The following is a 15,582-nucleotide window of genomic DNA, read 5'->3' on the forward strand; positions in this document are numbered from 1 at the left end:
CTGATTGGTGGAGTGCTGCAGAGATGGTTGTTCTTCTGGAAGGTTCTCCTCTCTCCACAGAGAAGTGCTGGAGCTCTGTCAGAGTGACCATTGGGTTCTTGGTCACCTTCCTGACTAAGGCCCTTCTCCCCCGATCGCTCAGTTTGGCCGGGCGGCCCGCTCTAGGAAGAGTCCTGGGCTGGATTTCCCGAGACCTTCTTAACTCTACGTTGTTCTTAAATATACCTTAAGCTGTACCTTAAAGGTTAATACGTGTTTCCCGAAATGCTCTTAGTTAAGTATACCTTCTGTAAGTCATTCGTTTTTAAGGTTGGTCTGGACCACTCTTAGCTATACCTTATCACTACTGATAGTCTATTCAATGTAATTCTGAAGTTGTAATACACCCAGTGTTCAATTAGGGGGGCTCAGCTAGAATATAGAGCTCTCAGAATATAGATATAGATTTAGTTTGCAATTTGGATTATTTTTATAAGATCCCATGAGTCCTGATAAATGCAATTTCTACTTCTGGAGTTGTTCTTTTATAAAGACCACCGCTTTCTCACATAACACAGTGAAGCAGCCCTGCGTAGAGGGAATTATCGATTCTCGAGCCATCGATATCAACCAATTCAGCACCACCGCCATGGACAACACTTGGTAACGTCACACTTTAAGAAAGGTTGATTCTAAGGTAAATAGTTCGGGGAACACGCCTAGAAAAGGTATATCTTCAGTTAAGGTATACCTTTAGAGTCTTCGCCTGCCCTGGTGGTTCCAAACTTCTTCCATTTACGGATGATGGAGGCCAGTGGGCTCATTGGGACCTTCAATGCTGCATAAATTTTTCTGTACCCTTCCCCAGATCTGTGCCTCGATACAATCCTGTCTCGGAGGTCTACAGACAATTCCTTTGACTTCATGGCTCGGTTTGTGCTCTGACATGCACTGTTAACTGTGGGACTGTATATAGACAAGTGTGTGCCTTTCCAAATCATGTCCAATCAACTGAATTTATCACAGGTAAATTCTATTCAAGTTGTAGAAACATCTCAAGGATGATCAGTGGAAACAGGATGCACCTGAGCTCAATTTTATTTTGAGTGTCATGGAAATGGCTGTGAATATTTATGTACAGGTGATTTATTTATTTTTTTTTAATACATTTGCAAAGATTTTAAACAAACCTTTTTCATGTTATCATTATGGGGTATTGTTTGTAGAATTTTGAGGAAAATAATGAATTGAATCCATTTTGGAATAAGGCTGTAACATAACAAAATGAGGAAAATGTGAAGCGCTGTGAATACTTTCCGGATGCACTGTAATTAACTTAGATAACACACATCAACAATATTAAAAACAAACAGATTTCACAGGAAATGCATTTTACATGCATTATAATTTCATTTAGGACTGTTTTCTTGTTTTCACTGCAATAATTAGATACTTCCTGGCTAATAGCACCAACAAAACATTAGGTCGATACAAAGTGAAGAAGTTTAGTTTGTTTATGTGACACACCCAGTTGACATGGAATTTAAAGAATGGTTACCAGCATTCTAAACGGGTGTTCCTGAGTCATTTTACATTTGACTGACATCTCATTCATAGTACAGATTCTGAGACATTACTAATGACTCTTCTGCTTCTGTAGCTATGCAGGAAGAACAGAAATTTGGTGTTTTTGGGATGAGACACCCCTTCTGTTCCACTCGTATGCTTTTAAAATCTGGAAGGCATTTTGATTTCTTTTCAGAAATGTGTTGGAAGAAGTGCAAGAATTGGAGGAGATGCATTCGGAAGAAGATGAACGTAGCTCAGAAGAGAAGAATAACACCATCAATAAAGAAAAACAGGTACTGTATTCACATATTAAAGGATATTAAGAAATATTTAGGGTGTTTTCACAATTGGTCCTTTTCAGGGGTCTCAGCACGGTTTGGGCCCATATGTGAACATTTCAAATGATCTGGGACCCTTTTAAAGCGAACCCAACCGAGACCATCTCGGAAGGTGTCCGACTGTGGTTCGCTCTCAGCTAATGCTACGATTCACTAAAAATGTACATTGTGAAATCGCTCCAGGATCACATGGTTTTTCCATTTGTAAATTCTGATTTATTTTGGTCATCAGATGGTTGCTTCTGCTGGCAGATCTCTACAAATTATTCATTCACAACAAACACTTGTCTGTTGTCATTCCAACCGCTTCCAAATTCTGTGAGAGAGACACAACTGTGTGAATGCCTTGTTTATATTTTTGTGTTAAACCCACAAGATATTTCATTATATTATTAAACTACTGCATGTAATGCTTAAAATAATGTATGTTCAATTAGGGTTGTCAAAAGTACCGAAATTTTAAAAATGTGATGATACCAGCATTTCCCCTAGCATTTTGAGCAGCATTTCCCTCTGATTGGCCATTGTGTTCACGCACTCAACAGATATGTCTGTGATTTGGCTACAATGATCAACGCTTCAAAAACATGTTGTAAATAGACATCTTTGACATCTTCATCAAGCGCTTACACAAATACACACGGGAGCATTTGAAAGCAGGCATCTATCAGCAGATCCATCTTTCAGCAGATATATTAGGGAACCGCTGATAGACGCATGCTTTCAAACGCTCCTGTGTGTATCTGTTGAGCGCGTGAACACAATGGCCAATCAGAGGTGTTAAAGAATCTGCTCAACAGCGCTCAAAACGCTAGGGGGAAATGAGTTTGTTTCTTTTAAAGAGGACTCAAGTGTGAAAGCACCCTAAATGTAATGAAATCTTATAACACTTTATAACACTGTATTGTTCCTAAAAGATAAATGTTATATATTCATAGAAATATTACAGAACAGCATATGCAATAAATACTTTCTATATAGTTTGCTTAATTAACTAGAGCTAAATATTTATATTTGAATTTTTTTCTAGACTGAAACGAAGAAGACCAATGTTGAGCACATTGTAAATGAGATCTTGTCTTCTGAGAAAATGTAAGTCTGTTTTATCCAGTCAGACCTTCTAAAAGGAACATTAAAAAAGGAAAAATCTGTATTATTTACTCACCACAATGTCATTCATAACATGTATGACATGATTTTTACTGTGGAACATAGGAGTATAATTTTGAAGAATCTTCACACAGCTCTTTTCCATCCAGCCCTTTTGTTCATACCACATGTGTCAAGTTTTGTGATATGTGGATGTTACTGTCTGGAAAAGAGTTTCATCAAAATCTATTTTTGTGTTCCGCTGAATAAAGTCATGTTTTGGATCTTCATGTTTGCATAAATTATTCCTCTTTTAATAAATGTATTATTTCTCTTAATTATACTTTTTCTCCTTATTTATTTACAGATTTGTGCAAGTACTGAAGCTCCTTCATGTAGTAAGTGTTTACTATAACATGTTGAACTGATTTAGGTGCAGTCACATTAGGTAGGAAACATTACATAAAAGCTCTGCTTTTTCACCCGTTTCATGAGATGTGAGTTAATCAGTCACATGGGTTCTTTTCTAAATCTGCTTTTTTTTTGCTTCATCTGCATCTTACTTTATTATTGAAATCACACTTGCATTCTGTGTTGGGAGTCTGTTAGATTCACTGCATCAGTGTTTTGTTGGAATTTTTTTAATCAAATGGCAATTCAGTAGCTTCACACCATTGTGTGATATATTACAAAATCTTGAAACAGAAGATGCTACCTTCTCATTCCCTGCATTGTTGGGCACTTTTCATGACATTGACTCTATACATTCTCCCAAGGTGAAAATCGTTCAAGTATTTCACCTGACGTTAACACTGTTGGGCACCTGTGGGGGAGTTGAGTAACACTACCCATCAAACTTCAGGGCACTCAAGGATGTCATCCTCCAGGAGTTAAAGTGATAGTTCACCCAAAAATCAAAAATTAAAAATTATTCCATGATGTACTCACCCTCAAGCCATCCTAGGTGTATATGACTATCTTCTTTCAGATGAATACAATCTGAGAAATATTTAAAAATATCCATGCTCTTCCAAGCTTTATAATGATAGTGAAAGGGGGCCAGATTTTGAAGCCCAAAAAAATTCATTCATCCATCATAAAAATAATCCATACGGCTCCAGGGGGTTAATAAAGGCCTTCTGAAGTGAAGCGATGGGTTTTTGTAAGAAAAATAACCATATTTAAAACTTTATAAATTCAAACTAGCTTCTGGCAGACGACCGTACGCATACTGCGCAAGTTGACTTGCGCCAAATGAGTAACCCCCTGATGCGATGTATGACGTAGATGTAGGAGTATTGTAAGCTTAGACGCCTCTTGTGGTTCAAACAAATAGGGCTGGGCAACAAACTCGGGCTCCTCTTCTTTTATAACAAAATCCTCTGACAAATTCTCGTTTTAGACTTGTAATTCATGACTGGTGTGTTGTTTTGATCTGTCCTCTGCGCTTTCGCATTCGTCATTACGTCATGCGTCGGGTCAGGGGTTACTCTTCCGCCACAAATCGATGCGTACGGCCATCTGCCAGAAGCTAGTTATTATAGTTAATAAAGTTTTAAATATGGATATTTTTCTTACAAAAACCCATTGCTTCTCTTCAGAAGGCCTTTATTAACCCCTGGAGCTGTATGGATTATTTTTATGATGGATGGATGCACTTTTTTGGCTTCAAAATGTGGCTTCACTCCCATTATAAAGCTTGGAAGAGCATGGATATTTTTAAATATATCTCCGATTGTGTTCGTCTGAAAGAAGGTAGTCATATATACCTAGGATGGCTTGAGGGTGAGTAAATCATGTGATAATTTTCATTTTTTTGGGTGAACTAACCCTTTAAACAGAATAGTTGTGAAAATTTGAAAAAGTCATGAACTATTAATAGTTTATGGCTTTAGTTTTTCAGGGCCATTTCCACTCAAATCTGTGTACTGAGTAAATAAACCAAGTTTAGGCATTGTTTCCATAAACAAAGAGCTCACCCTCATGTCGTTCTGAACCTGTATGAATTTGATGAATTCTTCTGGTGTGGAACACAAAAGGTCAATTTGTGAAGAATATTCTGGCCGTATATATTAAAACTAAGTGGAAACTGGGTCTGTCAAGCTCCAAAATGAACTAAAGCATTATAAAAGTATCATAAAACTAGTCCATATGATTTGTAGGACTTTCAGCAAACAACTATTTAAATTTTGTTTTGATCAAAGATCAAGGCCTCGGAAAACTTGGAATATTCTGAACAAGTCTTTTGAACACCTATCATGGTGTTTTTACGGTGACTTTGGCCATTATCAGTGCTTCTGTTGTTACTGATGGTAAAATGTCATTATAGTGACTCCTTAAGTAATGATTTACTTTTCTATAGTTTATTCTCACTTCCCTAAACCTTACAGGATTTTCGTGAAGCGGTACTGAAGGCCTCATGTCAGGCGGGAAAAGCCGTAATCGATGAGCGAGTCGTGAAGCAGATCTTGTGCTCTTTGCCTCAGCTGTACGAGCTAAATTGCAACCTGTTGAAAGAGCTGGAAGAACGGGTTGCTCACTGGTAATGTAACTGCACCAACATCAACAAGCAACAATCCTGCATGCCTTCTTATTTATATTTAAAGGGTTAGTTCACCCAAAAATGAAAATGATCCCATAATTTACTCACCCTCAAGCCACCTTAGGTGTATATGACTTTCTTCTTTCAGTCAAACACAATCAGAGTTATATTAAAAAATATTCTGGCTCTTCAAGCTTTATAATGGGAGTGAATAGTAGTCGAGATTTTAAGTCGAGATTTTGAAGCTCATAAAAGCACATCCATCCATCATGAAAGTAATCCATACTGCTCCAGTGGGTTAATAAAGGCCTTCTGAAGCAAAGTGATGTGTTTTTGTAAGAAAAATATCTATATTTATAACTTTATAGACTATAATCACTATCTTCCGGTAACATCAGTCCGCGCGTTCACGAGAGAGTCGAGTTCCAGCATATGACGTAGGATGTAGGAGTAGTGTAAGCTTAGGTGAGAGAAGGCGCCTCTCGTGGTTCAAACAAATAGGGCTGTGCAACAAACTCAAGCTCCTCTGACATTTCTCTTTAAAAATTCTTGTTTTAGACTTCTAATTCATGACCGGTGTTTTGTTTTGCTCTATCCTCTGCGCCTCCGCGTTTGTCAATACGTCATGCGTCGGGTCAAAGTTCACTCTTCCGCCAGAATCGACTTGCGTACAGAAGCAGGTGATTGTAGTTTATAATTATAAGTATGGATATTTTTCCTATAAAAATGCATCGATTCACTTCAGAAGGCCTTTATTAACCGCTGGGGCCATGTGGATTACTTTTATGATTGAAGGATGTCCTTTTTTGGCTTCAAAATCTGTTATTCACTCCCATTATAAAGTTTGGAAGAGCCAGAATATTTTTAAATATATCTCTGATTGTGTTTGACTGAAAGAAGAAAGTCATATACACCTAGGATGGCTTGAGGGTGAGTAAATCATGGGATAATTTTCATTTTCAGGTGAACTAATCCTTTAAACAATGAGAAGTCAGCCTTACCATAGCTACAGTGAATTTGTAGGTCTGCCATGATTTCATAGAAAATGTTACTGTAGAAACTGTAGAAAACCACGTCATGTTTGTTATAGCTAGGCTAGCAAAAGAAATCAGATAAATGGGTCAATGACATATAACAGTGGCATATAAAAGGAAAAAAATGTTTAAAACAAAGTCAAGTTCTTAGAAATGGGAAGGATGTGGTCCCTTCTGGGCCACTTCTCTGATCAGGGCCCTTGGAATCGTCCTACGTTACAGTGCTCATCATAGAACGTGTTTTCAAGTCTTTGTATTTATGAATTTCATTTTAATGTACTTTAAATAAATTTAACAGAAGGGATAAAAAAAAAATGAGACCACATTTGGAAAAATATGAGTAAACATGAGTAAATGATGCTAGATAGTATTTTTATGTGAACTAGTCTATTTATAGAAGTTTCCTTGTTCAAACAGGAACAAGCATTGCGGTGTAGCGGATATATTTGTGAAGAAAGGACCTTATCTTAAAATGTACTCCACTTATATTCGTGAGTTCGACAAGAATGTGGCACTTCTTGAAGAGCATTGCCGGAAAAACCCAGCATTTGCCAAAGCTGTCAGAGAGTTTGAGGTAATAGAACCACTCTGACCTGTTTTTTCAGTTTAATTCATACCACAATACTCTTGTTGACAGATTTTGTAGTGACGTAGTCTCTTGGGTGTTTTTTTTTTTTTTTTTTTTTTACATTCTTAAAAACTACTGACAAAAATTCCCTTCAGGCCATCATCTGTTTTTCTATCTCAATGATACAGAGCAATCCATGCTGCGCTAACCTTGCAGTGAAACATTACATGCTTAAACCTATCCAGAGGATTCCACAATATCAACTTCTCCTAACTGGTGAGTTTTTACACTTTAAAAAGATTTTATGAAGGAAATAGGAGTGCTTTCCCATACAAAAAATCACTGCCACAATGCTAGGGTGTTGCTATGCAGCTGCTAAGGTGTTTTGACTGTGGCAGTGCAGTTGCTAGGATATTGTGGGTGGTTTCCAGGGTGTTGCTATGTGGTTGCTAAGGTTTACTGAGTGGTTTTTAGCACATTGTGTGGTTTTGGGGGGTTGCCAGGGTGTTTTTATGTGGTGTCCCAAGAGGTTTTAGCTCATTGCAATTGCTAGAGTATTGTAGGTTGTTGCCAGGGTGTTGCTATGCAGTTGCTAAGGTGTACTGAATGGTTTTTTGCACATTGTGGTGTGATTGCTAGGGTGTTGGGTGGTTGTCTTGATGTATCTAAGGTGATATGAGTGTTCAAACACATTGCAATTATTAGGGTTTGGGGTGGTTGCCACAGTGTTTTTATGTGGTGCTCCAAAGGGTTTTAGCTCACTGCAATTGCTAGAGTATTGTAGGTTGTTGCCAGGGTGTTGCTATGCAGTTGCTAAGGTGTACTGAGTGGTTTTTAGCACATTGTGGTGTGATTGCTAGGGTGTTGGGTGGTTGTCATGCAGTATCCATTGTGATATGAGTGTTTAAGCACATTGCAGTGCAGTTACTAGGGTTTTGGGTGGTTGCCAGGGTGTTTTAATGTGGGGTTCCAAGATGGTTTAGCTTATTGCAGTTGCTAGAGTATTGTAGGTGTTTGCCAGGGTGTTGCTATGCAATTGCTAAGGTGTACTGAGTGGTTTTTAGCACATTGTGGGGTTTTGGAGGGTTGCCACAGTTTTTATGTGATGTTCCAAGGGTTTTTGAGCTCATTGCAGTTGCTAGAGTATTGTAGGTGGTTGCCAGGGTGTTGCTATGCAGTTGCTAAGGTGTACTGAGTGGTTTTTAGCACATTGTGGTGTGGTTGCTTGGGTGTTGGGTGGTTTTCATGCTGTATCTGAGGTGATATGAGTGCTTAAGCACATTGCAGTGCAGTTACTGTACTAGGGTTTTTGGTGGTTGCCAGGGTTTTTATGTGGTGTTCCAAGAGGGTTTAGCTCATTGGTGTGGTTGCTTGAGTGTTTGATGGTTTTCATGCAGTATCCATGGTGATATGAGTGTTTAAGCACATTGCAGTGCAGTTACTAGGGTGTTGGGTGGTTGCCAGGGTGTGTTAATGTGGTGTTCCAAGAGGGTATAGCTCATTGCAGTTGCTAGAGTATTGTAGGTGGTTGCCAGGGTGTTGCTATGCAGTTCCTAAGGTGTACTGAGTGGTTTTTAGCACATTGTGGTGTGGTTGCTAGGGTGTTGGGCGGTTGTCATGCTGAATCTAAGGTGATATGAGTGTTTAAGCACATTGCAGTGCAGTTTTGGGTGGTTGCCAGGGTGTTTTTATGCACCGTTCCAAGAGGGGTTAGCTCATTGCTATGCAGTTTTTAAAGTGGTTTTTTTTTTTTAGCACATTGAAGTGCAATTGCCAGGGTGTTGCTTATCAAAAATATACAGAGCAACCAGTGTAGCCTGTGATTCCCACAACAGATAACTTTTATTAATTGGTTCTTTTAATGAATACTTGAGGTACCAGTTTGAGTCTGAAACACTGCCCTGAATAATTTACACTATTAGCAGACAGAGAATTTCCTTCATAAGCAAGCAAAATGGATATTATAACTGAAATGTATACCAAAATGAATTAGAATTCAGTCAAATCGAATTGGAATTAAAATTGAAATGTAAATCAAAATCGAATCTGGTTTAGTGATTTTTGTGACTGGGTATAAACGCAGATTTCCTAAGTAAGAACAAGAGTAACAGTGATGCTTGACTTAAACAACACAAACAAGGACACACACACACACACACACACACACACTTTCAGATGACCAGTTGAAAGATCCAAATATCTAAACACAAGGACATATTTTCAGAACATTTTTGTATGTCAGATATGTTGGCGTTAATGCTTTTATTTTACTACAGCAAACACATAATCAGATTTACAAAGCATAAATCTGATTTGTGTGCCATAGACCACATGTTCCTGCATGTTTTGTGTAAGCTGTACAAGCTTAATGGTACAAAAATGTGAAAAATGTATTTATTAATGTTAATGCACTGATTACATAAGGTTTTTTTTCTAACTAAGGATTATTGTAGATTATTAGATTTACATTACAGTCGACTTCTATTAAATGGTTTGAAACTAAAGGCAGCGTCATGGATAACAGTCAGCCTTTTGGATCAGATGCAAGCAGGATAATGGCCACTGAGCTTAGAATGGAAATTGGCTAAAAATGAGCTAGTGACATGGCTAAATGGCAACTTCTAATTGTTTATTATTAAAAAACAAATTTTTTTTTTTATATATATATATATATATATATATATATACATAAATTGTATGCATTTTAAATATTTTTTAATTTCTCTCATATATATATATTTAAATATTTATTTTTTCCTCAGATTATTTGAACAATTTAGATGATGAATCCCCAGACTACAGAGATGCAGAAGGTGAAAATAAATGCTATCGAAATCTTTCATTATCAGTAGGGGTGTAACGGTACACAAACATGGCGGTTCGGTACGTACCTCGGTAGTGAAGTCACGGTTCGGTATGGGTTTGGTACAGCAGGGGGAGAAAACTAATCGTAAAATTGCTTCTTTTTTCTTCTTTTTTTATTAAGTGGTTTATTGAACAAATTGTCTCCTTTTTATTTTTATTTTTTTTATTTAACATTTTCTTAAAGATAAAAAAAAAATCTATCTCAGCTAATGCAGTAAACTATATACAGGGAGCCCTTTCTTACATATTACTATAAAATTAAAGGTTACAATTAACAACAGAGACCAAATATAATGAATATATAAGCTAATATAGTGCATATATTTAGTGAAACGCTCCCCTCTAGAGTTAATTTCTCTAGTGAACTAACATGCTGTGGACACTAAATGACTTGCCTGAGGTAAATGTAATGCTACGGGAGATATTATTCTCAAGCTGTTTTATTGATGTCTTTCTGCGGTTGAAACACTGGTTGTGAGATTACACGTAAACATATCTATGCATAGATCCTCTGTTTTTCTTCTAATGCGCTTTTTCCTGTTGTTAACAAACAGCGTTGCATTACTGTGTTGGATTGGAGTGTGGATCGCCTGTGACTGACTGTATTTGTCGTCTGACTGTATGCACCGAACTGTGACCGCTTGGAATGAATACATGTACCGTTACACCCCTAATTATGAGGCACACCTTTAAATCATCTAAATACATGCAGTACAATAAAAACTTGATCTGAATCTTCTATAATATGAAAAAATTACATCTTTATAAATCTTTACAGCTGCCCTAGTGATAGTAAAGGAGGTGGCTAATCATGCAAATGAATTCGTAAGACAAGAGGTAATTCAGAATCAATGTTTTACTTTCTAAAAGAACTGTAACTTTTTTTGGTAAGTCTTGAGAAATGCAAAGTTTTGTTTTTAAACAGGATAACTCCCAAAAGCTCTATGAGGTTCAGTGCCGCTTAATTGGGAATCACGTGCTTGTCCAACCAGGAAGGGTAGGTTAAAAATAACAGTTCACTCTTGTTGAACTATTAACTACAGCAAATGTTTTTGTAATATCAATGTTTGTATGTTTCTTTAGGTTTTGTTAAAGGAAGGGATCTTGATGAAGCTCTCCAGGAAAGGGATGCAGCCTCGAATGTTCTTCTTAGTAAGTGACAGTTGTTTTTTACAGCTAAAAAAAAAACAGCTTGTTATGCTGCTTGATAATAAAAACTGGTATTTCTTACATTATTATTTTAATGTATTGTCTTAATTATAAACGCTAGTTTGTATCGCAAACACTTGGATATTCTTTTTGTTATTTTCCTATAGTGGCTAATAAATCAGAAGTCTCGCACATTCACAGAAAACAAACCTTAGAATACAGAAAAGAAAATCGAACCAACTTGTGTTTTTTCTATGTTGATTTTATGTGAACTTTTGCACAGGTACACTTATATATACACTTATAACAACCCTCAAATATCTTTGTTAGTTTTTCTTGCTCTATAAAAACATATTCTTTTTTTATTTGAACAGTTAAACAATAGTCTTCTTTGTACCACGCCAGTAGCATCGGGCAATTTCAAACTGAACCACATACTGTCATTGGCTGAGATGAAGGTAAGATATTTATTCTGAACTTATCATAGTAAAATGAAAGTCATTTATTAGGTAACGCTTTATTTTAAGGTGACGTAGTTACTGAAGTTTCATGCACTTACTATAGTAATAAACAGGGGTGCACATAAGTGGTACGCATGCGTGGTAAAAATAAACGCTGCGCACCAGAAAACATGGAGAGAAGCGCTTTTGAGTACCAACATTTTTGAGGACCGGTTCACAGGGACACGTTTACTTAATGGAGTAGGATTTTTCTCCATCTCTGGTAAGATAGCAATCATGATGATAAGGGTGTTCTTTAATTATTAGGTGTGCAACGGATCGCAGTTAATCCGTGATCCGTACGGATAAGATCCAACGGTTCGGCATGCATGTGATTCACGGATTAACTGCTAAATTTAGTTTATCATTTGGACGTGTTTTGTCTCGCCAATTAATACATTCAGATGATTTTAAAAGCGGAAGAAGAGGTGAAAATCGGGTTATCTGTGCGCACAGCCTCACACCCCTGAAACGCGCGCACGCAGAGAGAGAGAGAGAGAGACAGTCAGACAGCGCTCAAATTAATTCCTCTTTTGCGTTTACTTGCGCTTGAACGGACACACACAAAATGATGTCAAAATACCTGTCTCAGCAAGTATTCTCTCGGTTATGTCACAAGTGAACAGTTCAGAAAGAAACCGGATGTGTGTCAGTTATTCGGTCTGTGCTTTCCTTCTTAAAGTGACAGCAGCCTAATATTCTTGCTGTTGTCTGTGTCATTAATGTTAGTAAAATACTTGTAAATATTAATATATACATTTCTATAGCTCTGATTGATTTTAAAGTATCATTTGGCCGCCTGCGCATACTAAAATGGGTCATCTGATGAGCAGTTAAAATTGATTCAAGAACGTGGACGGAGCAAGTGTTTAAAATGCATATGCATTGTTCATTTGAAACCTTGCCCTCTTTGGCTTGCTGATAACCTGAATGTACGAGGCAACACTGAAGTAAGAATGCACTGTTTATCTTTGGACCAGTCACACAGAACGTGTTTTTGTGGTTAAAATCGTGAGACGCAGGTCTTTAGACGGCTTTTTTAAGAAGTTGAACTTATTTTAACTTAAGCGCCGCGTTTTTAGAACACGACGCTGCAAAATGATGGATGTGAGATGCGAGCGCAGTGGTCAAAGTCTGCCTTGCGCCTTTACTTCAGTAGAAAAGTAGAGCAATGGAATGGAAAGACCCATTCTGTGTAATTAAAGTTGCATTCATTAGTACTAAAATAGTATAGGCTTCCGTCGCATTTACTTTCCAAATTGTCACTGGACAGTATTGAAAATGTGAAAACAGTAGCATTTTATTTGAGTAAGATAAAAAGTCCCATATCATGGAGAGGCATATTATAAAATCTTCAGTATAAATCTAGTTATTAAGAATAGGGCCTATCTATCTACCTATCTACAGTGCTGGTCAGAATTATTTGCCCCCTTAGTAAATGTGTTTAAAAAATAAATCTGCATAAATAAATCTGTTTGTCCTTTTGATATTTTATTAAAAAAATGTGCAAAAATCTAACCTTCATTGAAGTAAAAGAATTGAAAAGTGGGGGGGAAACGTTTGGAGAACACCTGACAAGAGATCAGAGATCATTCAGAATCTCTACAGATCCTTCAGATTCCCAGATCCATGTTGGTGCTTCTTGTCTTCAGATTTCTATAGGGTTCAGGTCAGGAGACTGGGATGGCCATTGCAGAAGCTTGGTTATGTGCTCAGTGACCAAGAACGTTTGAAAAGTATCTGACACGACTGGAACTTCAAACGGGACCGGTTCTATGGTCAGATGAAACAAACACACAAAAAGAGCTTTTTGGCAGCAAACGCTTAAGATGGGTTTGGTGCACACAGGGATAAAAAAGTACCCCATGTGTAAAATGAAATACACTGCTGTTATCTTTAATGTTGTGGGCCTAATTTTCTGCTGGAGGTCCTGGACATCTTGTTCACATACATGGCATTAGGATTCAATCAAATACTAACAGATGATAAATCAAAACCTGACTGCTTCTGCTAGAAATCCAATAATGGGCCATGTTTGGATCTTCTAACAGGACAGCGATCCAAAAACAAACATCAAAATCAAAACAAAAATGGGTCACTGAGCACAAAACCAAGCTTCTGCCATGGCCATCCCAGTTCCCTGACCTGAACGCTATAGAAAATGACTGGAGTGAACCGAAGAGAAGAAGCACCAACATGGAGCTGGGAATCTGAAGGATCTGGAGATTATCTTGGGAAAAGGACGTTGCAAAAAGTATTGAATAAAAGGGGGCAAATAAGTGTGGCCCACGTGTTTTGGAGAAAAACATTTATTTCATAATGTGATTTTCACACTCTCAATTCTTTTACTTCAATGAAAGGTTAGATTTTTACTAATTTTTTGAATAAAATATAAAAAAAAAAAAATAAAAAAAAAAAGGATAATCAATGAAGATTTATATTTTTACAGCCATCTTTGATCATATTTAACAAGGGGGCAAATAATTCTGACCAGTGCTGTATCTATTTAATGTATTTAATGCACGCCTGGTCAGGAGGAAAGTGATGAGGACAGCTTTTAGGATAAGTGTGTCACGTAAAATGTGAGTACCAAGCAACATCTCCAGTTGCTCCCTTGAGAACCAGACCAAAAAAGTTATGTGCACCTCTGGTAATAACAGTAATTGATGCATAATTACAGTCAGTTAAACCTAAACCAAACCTTAACCCTTACCTTAACCCTATAGTAAGTACATGTAGTTAATTAATATTACTCAGTACTTATTTGTGTTATTACACTGTAACAGCGTCATCTTAAAATGAAGTGTAACCATTTATTATTTTTATTTTAAATTAATTAAATAATTGTCATCAATAATTTTAGTAAGAAGTGCAATATGTATATACATTTCAGAATGTCTTTTTTTTCTGTTATTGTCTGTATTTTCCTCAGGTTAGTAAACCTAGTCAAGAGGGGTATCAAAATGAGCTGAACATTGAGAGTGTTGAACGATCTTTCATTTTATCTGCTAGGTGAGAATCTTTAAAAAGTTTTCAATCGTGTGGGTCGATTACGCGACACTCATTTTTTTTTTTTTTTGTCCTATTCATTTACTCTTAAATGGATAATTCACACAAAAGCAAGAAGGTTATGTAGGTTTGGTATGACAAAAGAGTGAATAAATTATGATAGAATTTCAAGTGTTCCAAACAATATGTGAATCCCGACCCTTATTTATTTCATGCCCCATAACAAATCCATACAATTGAATGTGTATGTTTCTGACTTACAAACTCTCATGGTTTTTTTTTTTTCTGCGAAGCTCTGCTGCATGTCGAGATGAGTGGCTACAGGCTATTTCTACTGCAATCGACGATTATACCAAGAAAGAGACCACCTTCACCTCAGTTAGAAACCCTGAAATGGTAAACCAACTGATTGAAATGACCTGTACCTGAGTTTAAAATCATAAACGTTATAATAATTCTTCATGTGTGCAATTTTGCTGTCAACTAAATCAATGAAATTTTCCAGACAACCCAAGACGTTGTGGATACTGGGGACCAGCTAGGAAACAAAGCCCCAATATGGATCCCAGACTCAAGAGCCACTATGTGTATGATCTGCACCTGTGAGTTCACCCTCACCTATAGACGCCATCATTGCAGAGCCTGTGGGAAGGTGAGAAGATCTTGCTCCCTTTAGTTAACGAAGACCCAATTTACATCTAATATTAAATTCCATTCTTGGTAGTTCCGATCATAAGCAGCAAAACCAGTGTGGCAATGCATGACCACTGTATGATCCATTTCGATTTTTCGATTAATAGTTTTTTTTTGTTTTTTTTTAAATGTGGTCAATTCGAGATCGATTCTCAAAAGCCAGGAATCGATCTTTATTTCCGCAAACATTTAAAGGGTTCACCTAAAAATGAAATTTCTGTCATTAATTACTCACCCTCATGTCGTC

At 37.1% G+C, this 15,582-nt stretch overlaps 1 protein-coding gene across 2 annotated transcripts in view; it reads left to right on the forward strand.

The window, feature by feature from the left end:
* Window positions 1-15,582, forward strand: part of LOC127507224 (FYVE, RhoGEF and PH domain-containing protein 6-like) — a 31,194-nt gene that overhangs the window by 7,348 nt on the left and 8,264 nt on the right. For both annotated transcript variants that reach the window (XR_007928287.1, XM_051884192.1), the window contains 14 exons: window positions 1,742-1,841; window positions 2,917-2,978; window positions 3,343-3,373; window positions 5,366-5,517; window positions 6,969-7,125; window positions 7,308-7,395; window positions 9,882-9,932; window positions 10,763-10,821; window positions 10,910-10,981; window positions 11,068-11,136; window positions 11,508-11,591; window positions 14,566-14,645; window positions 14,936-15,038; window positions 15,148-15,294. Coding sequence is in view for 1 of the 2 variants with exons in the window: in XM_051884192.1 (XP_051740152.1) it covers window positions 1,742-1,841; window positions 2,917-2,978; window positions 3,343-3,373; window positions 5,366-5,517; window positions 6,969-7,125; window positions 7,308-7,395; window positions 9,882-9,932; window positions 10,763-10,821; window positions 10,910-10,981; window positions 11,068-11,136; window positions 11,508-11,591; window positions 14,566-14,645; window positions 14,936-15,038; window positions 15,148-15,294 (1,255 nt within the window). In the remaining variant the exon portion in view is untranslated. The remainder of the gene's footprint in view (window positions 1-1,741; window positions 1,842-2,916; window positions 2,979-3,342; window positions 3,374-5,365; window positions 5,518-6,968; window positions 7,126-7,307; window positions 7,396-9,881; window positions 9,933-10,762; window positions 10,822-10,909; window positions 10,982-11,067; window positions 11,137-11,507; window positions 11,592-14,565; window positions 14,646-14,935; window positions 15,039-15,147; window positions 15,295-15,582) is intronic.

This window comes from Ctenopharyngodon idella, chromosome 24 (assembly GCF_019924925.1).
Source record: "Ctenopharyngodon idella isolate HZGC_01 chromosome 24, HZGC01, whole genome shotgun sequence".
Lineage (NCBI taxonomy): Eukaryota > Metazoa > Chordata > Actinopteri > Cypriniformes > Xenocyprididae > Ctenopharyngodon > Ctenopharyngodon idella.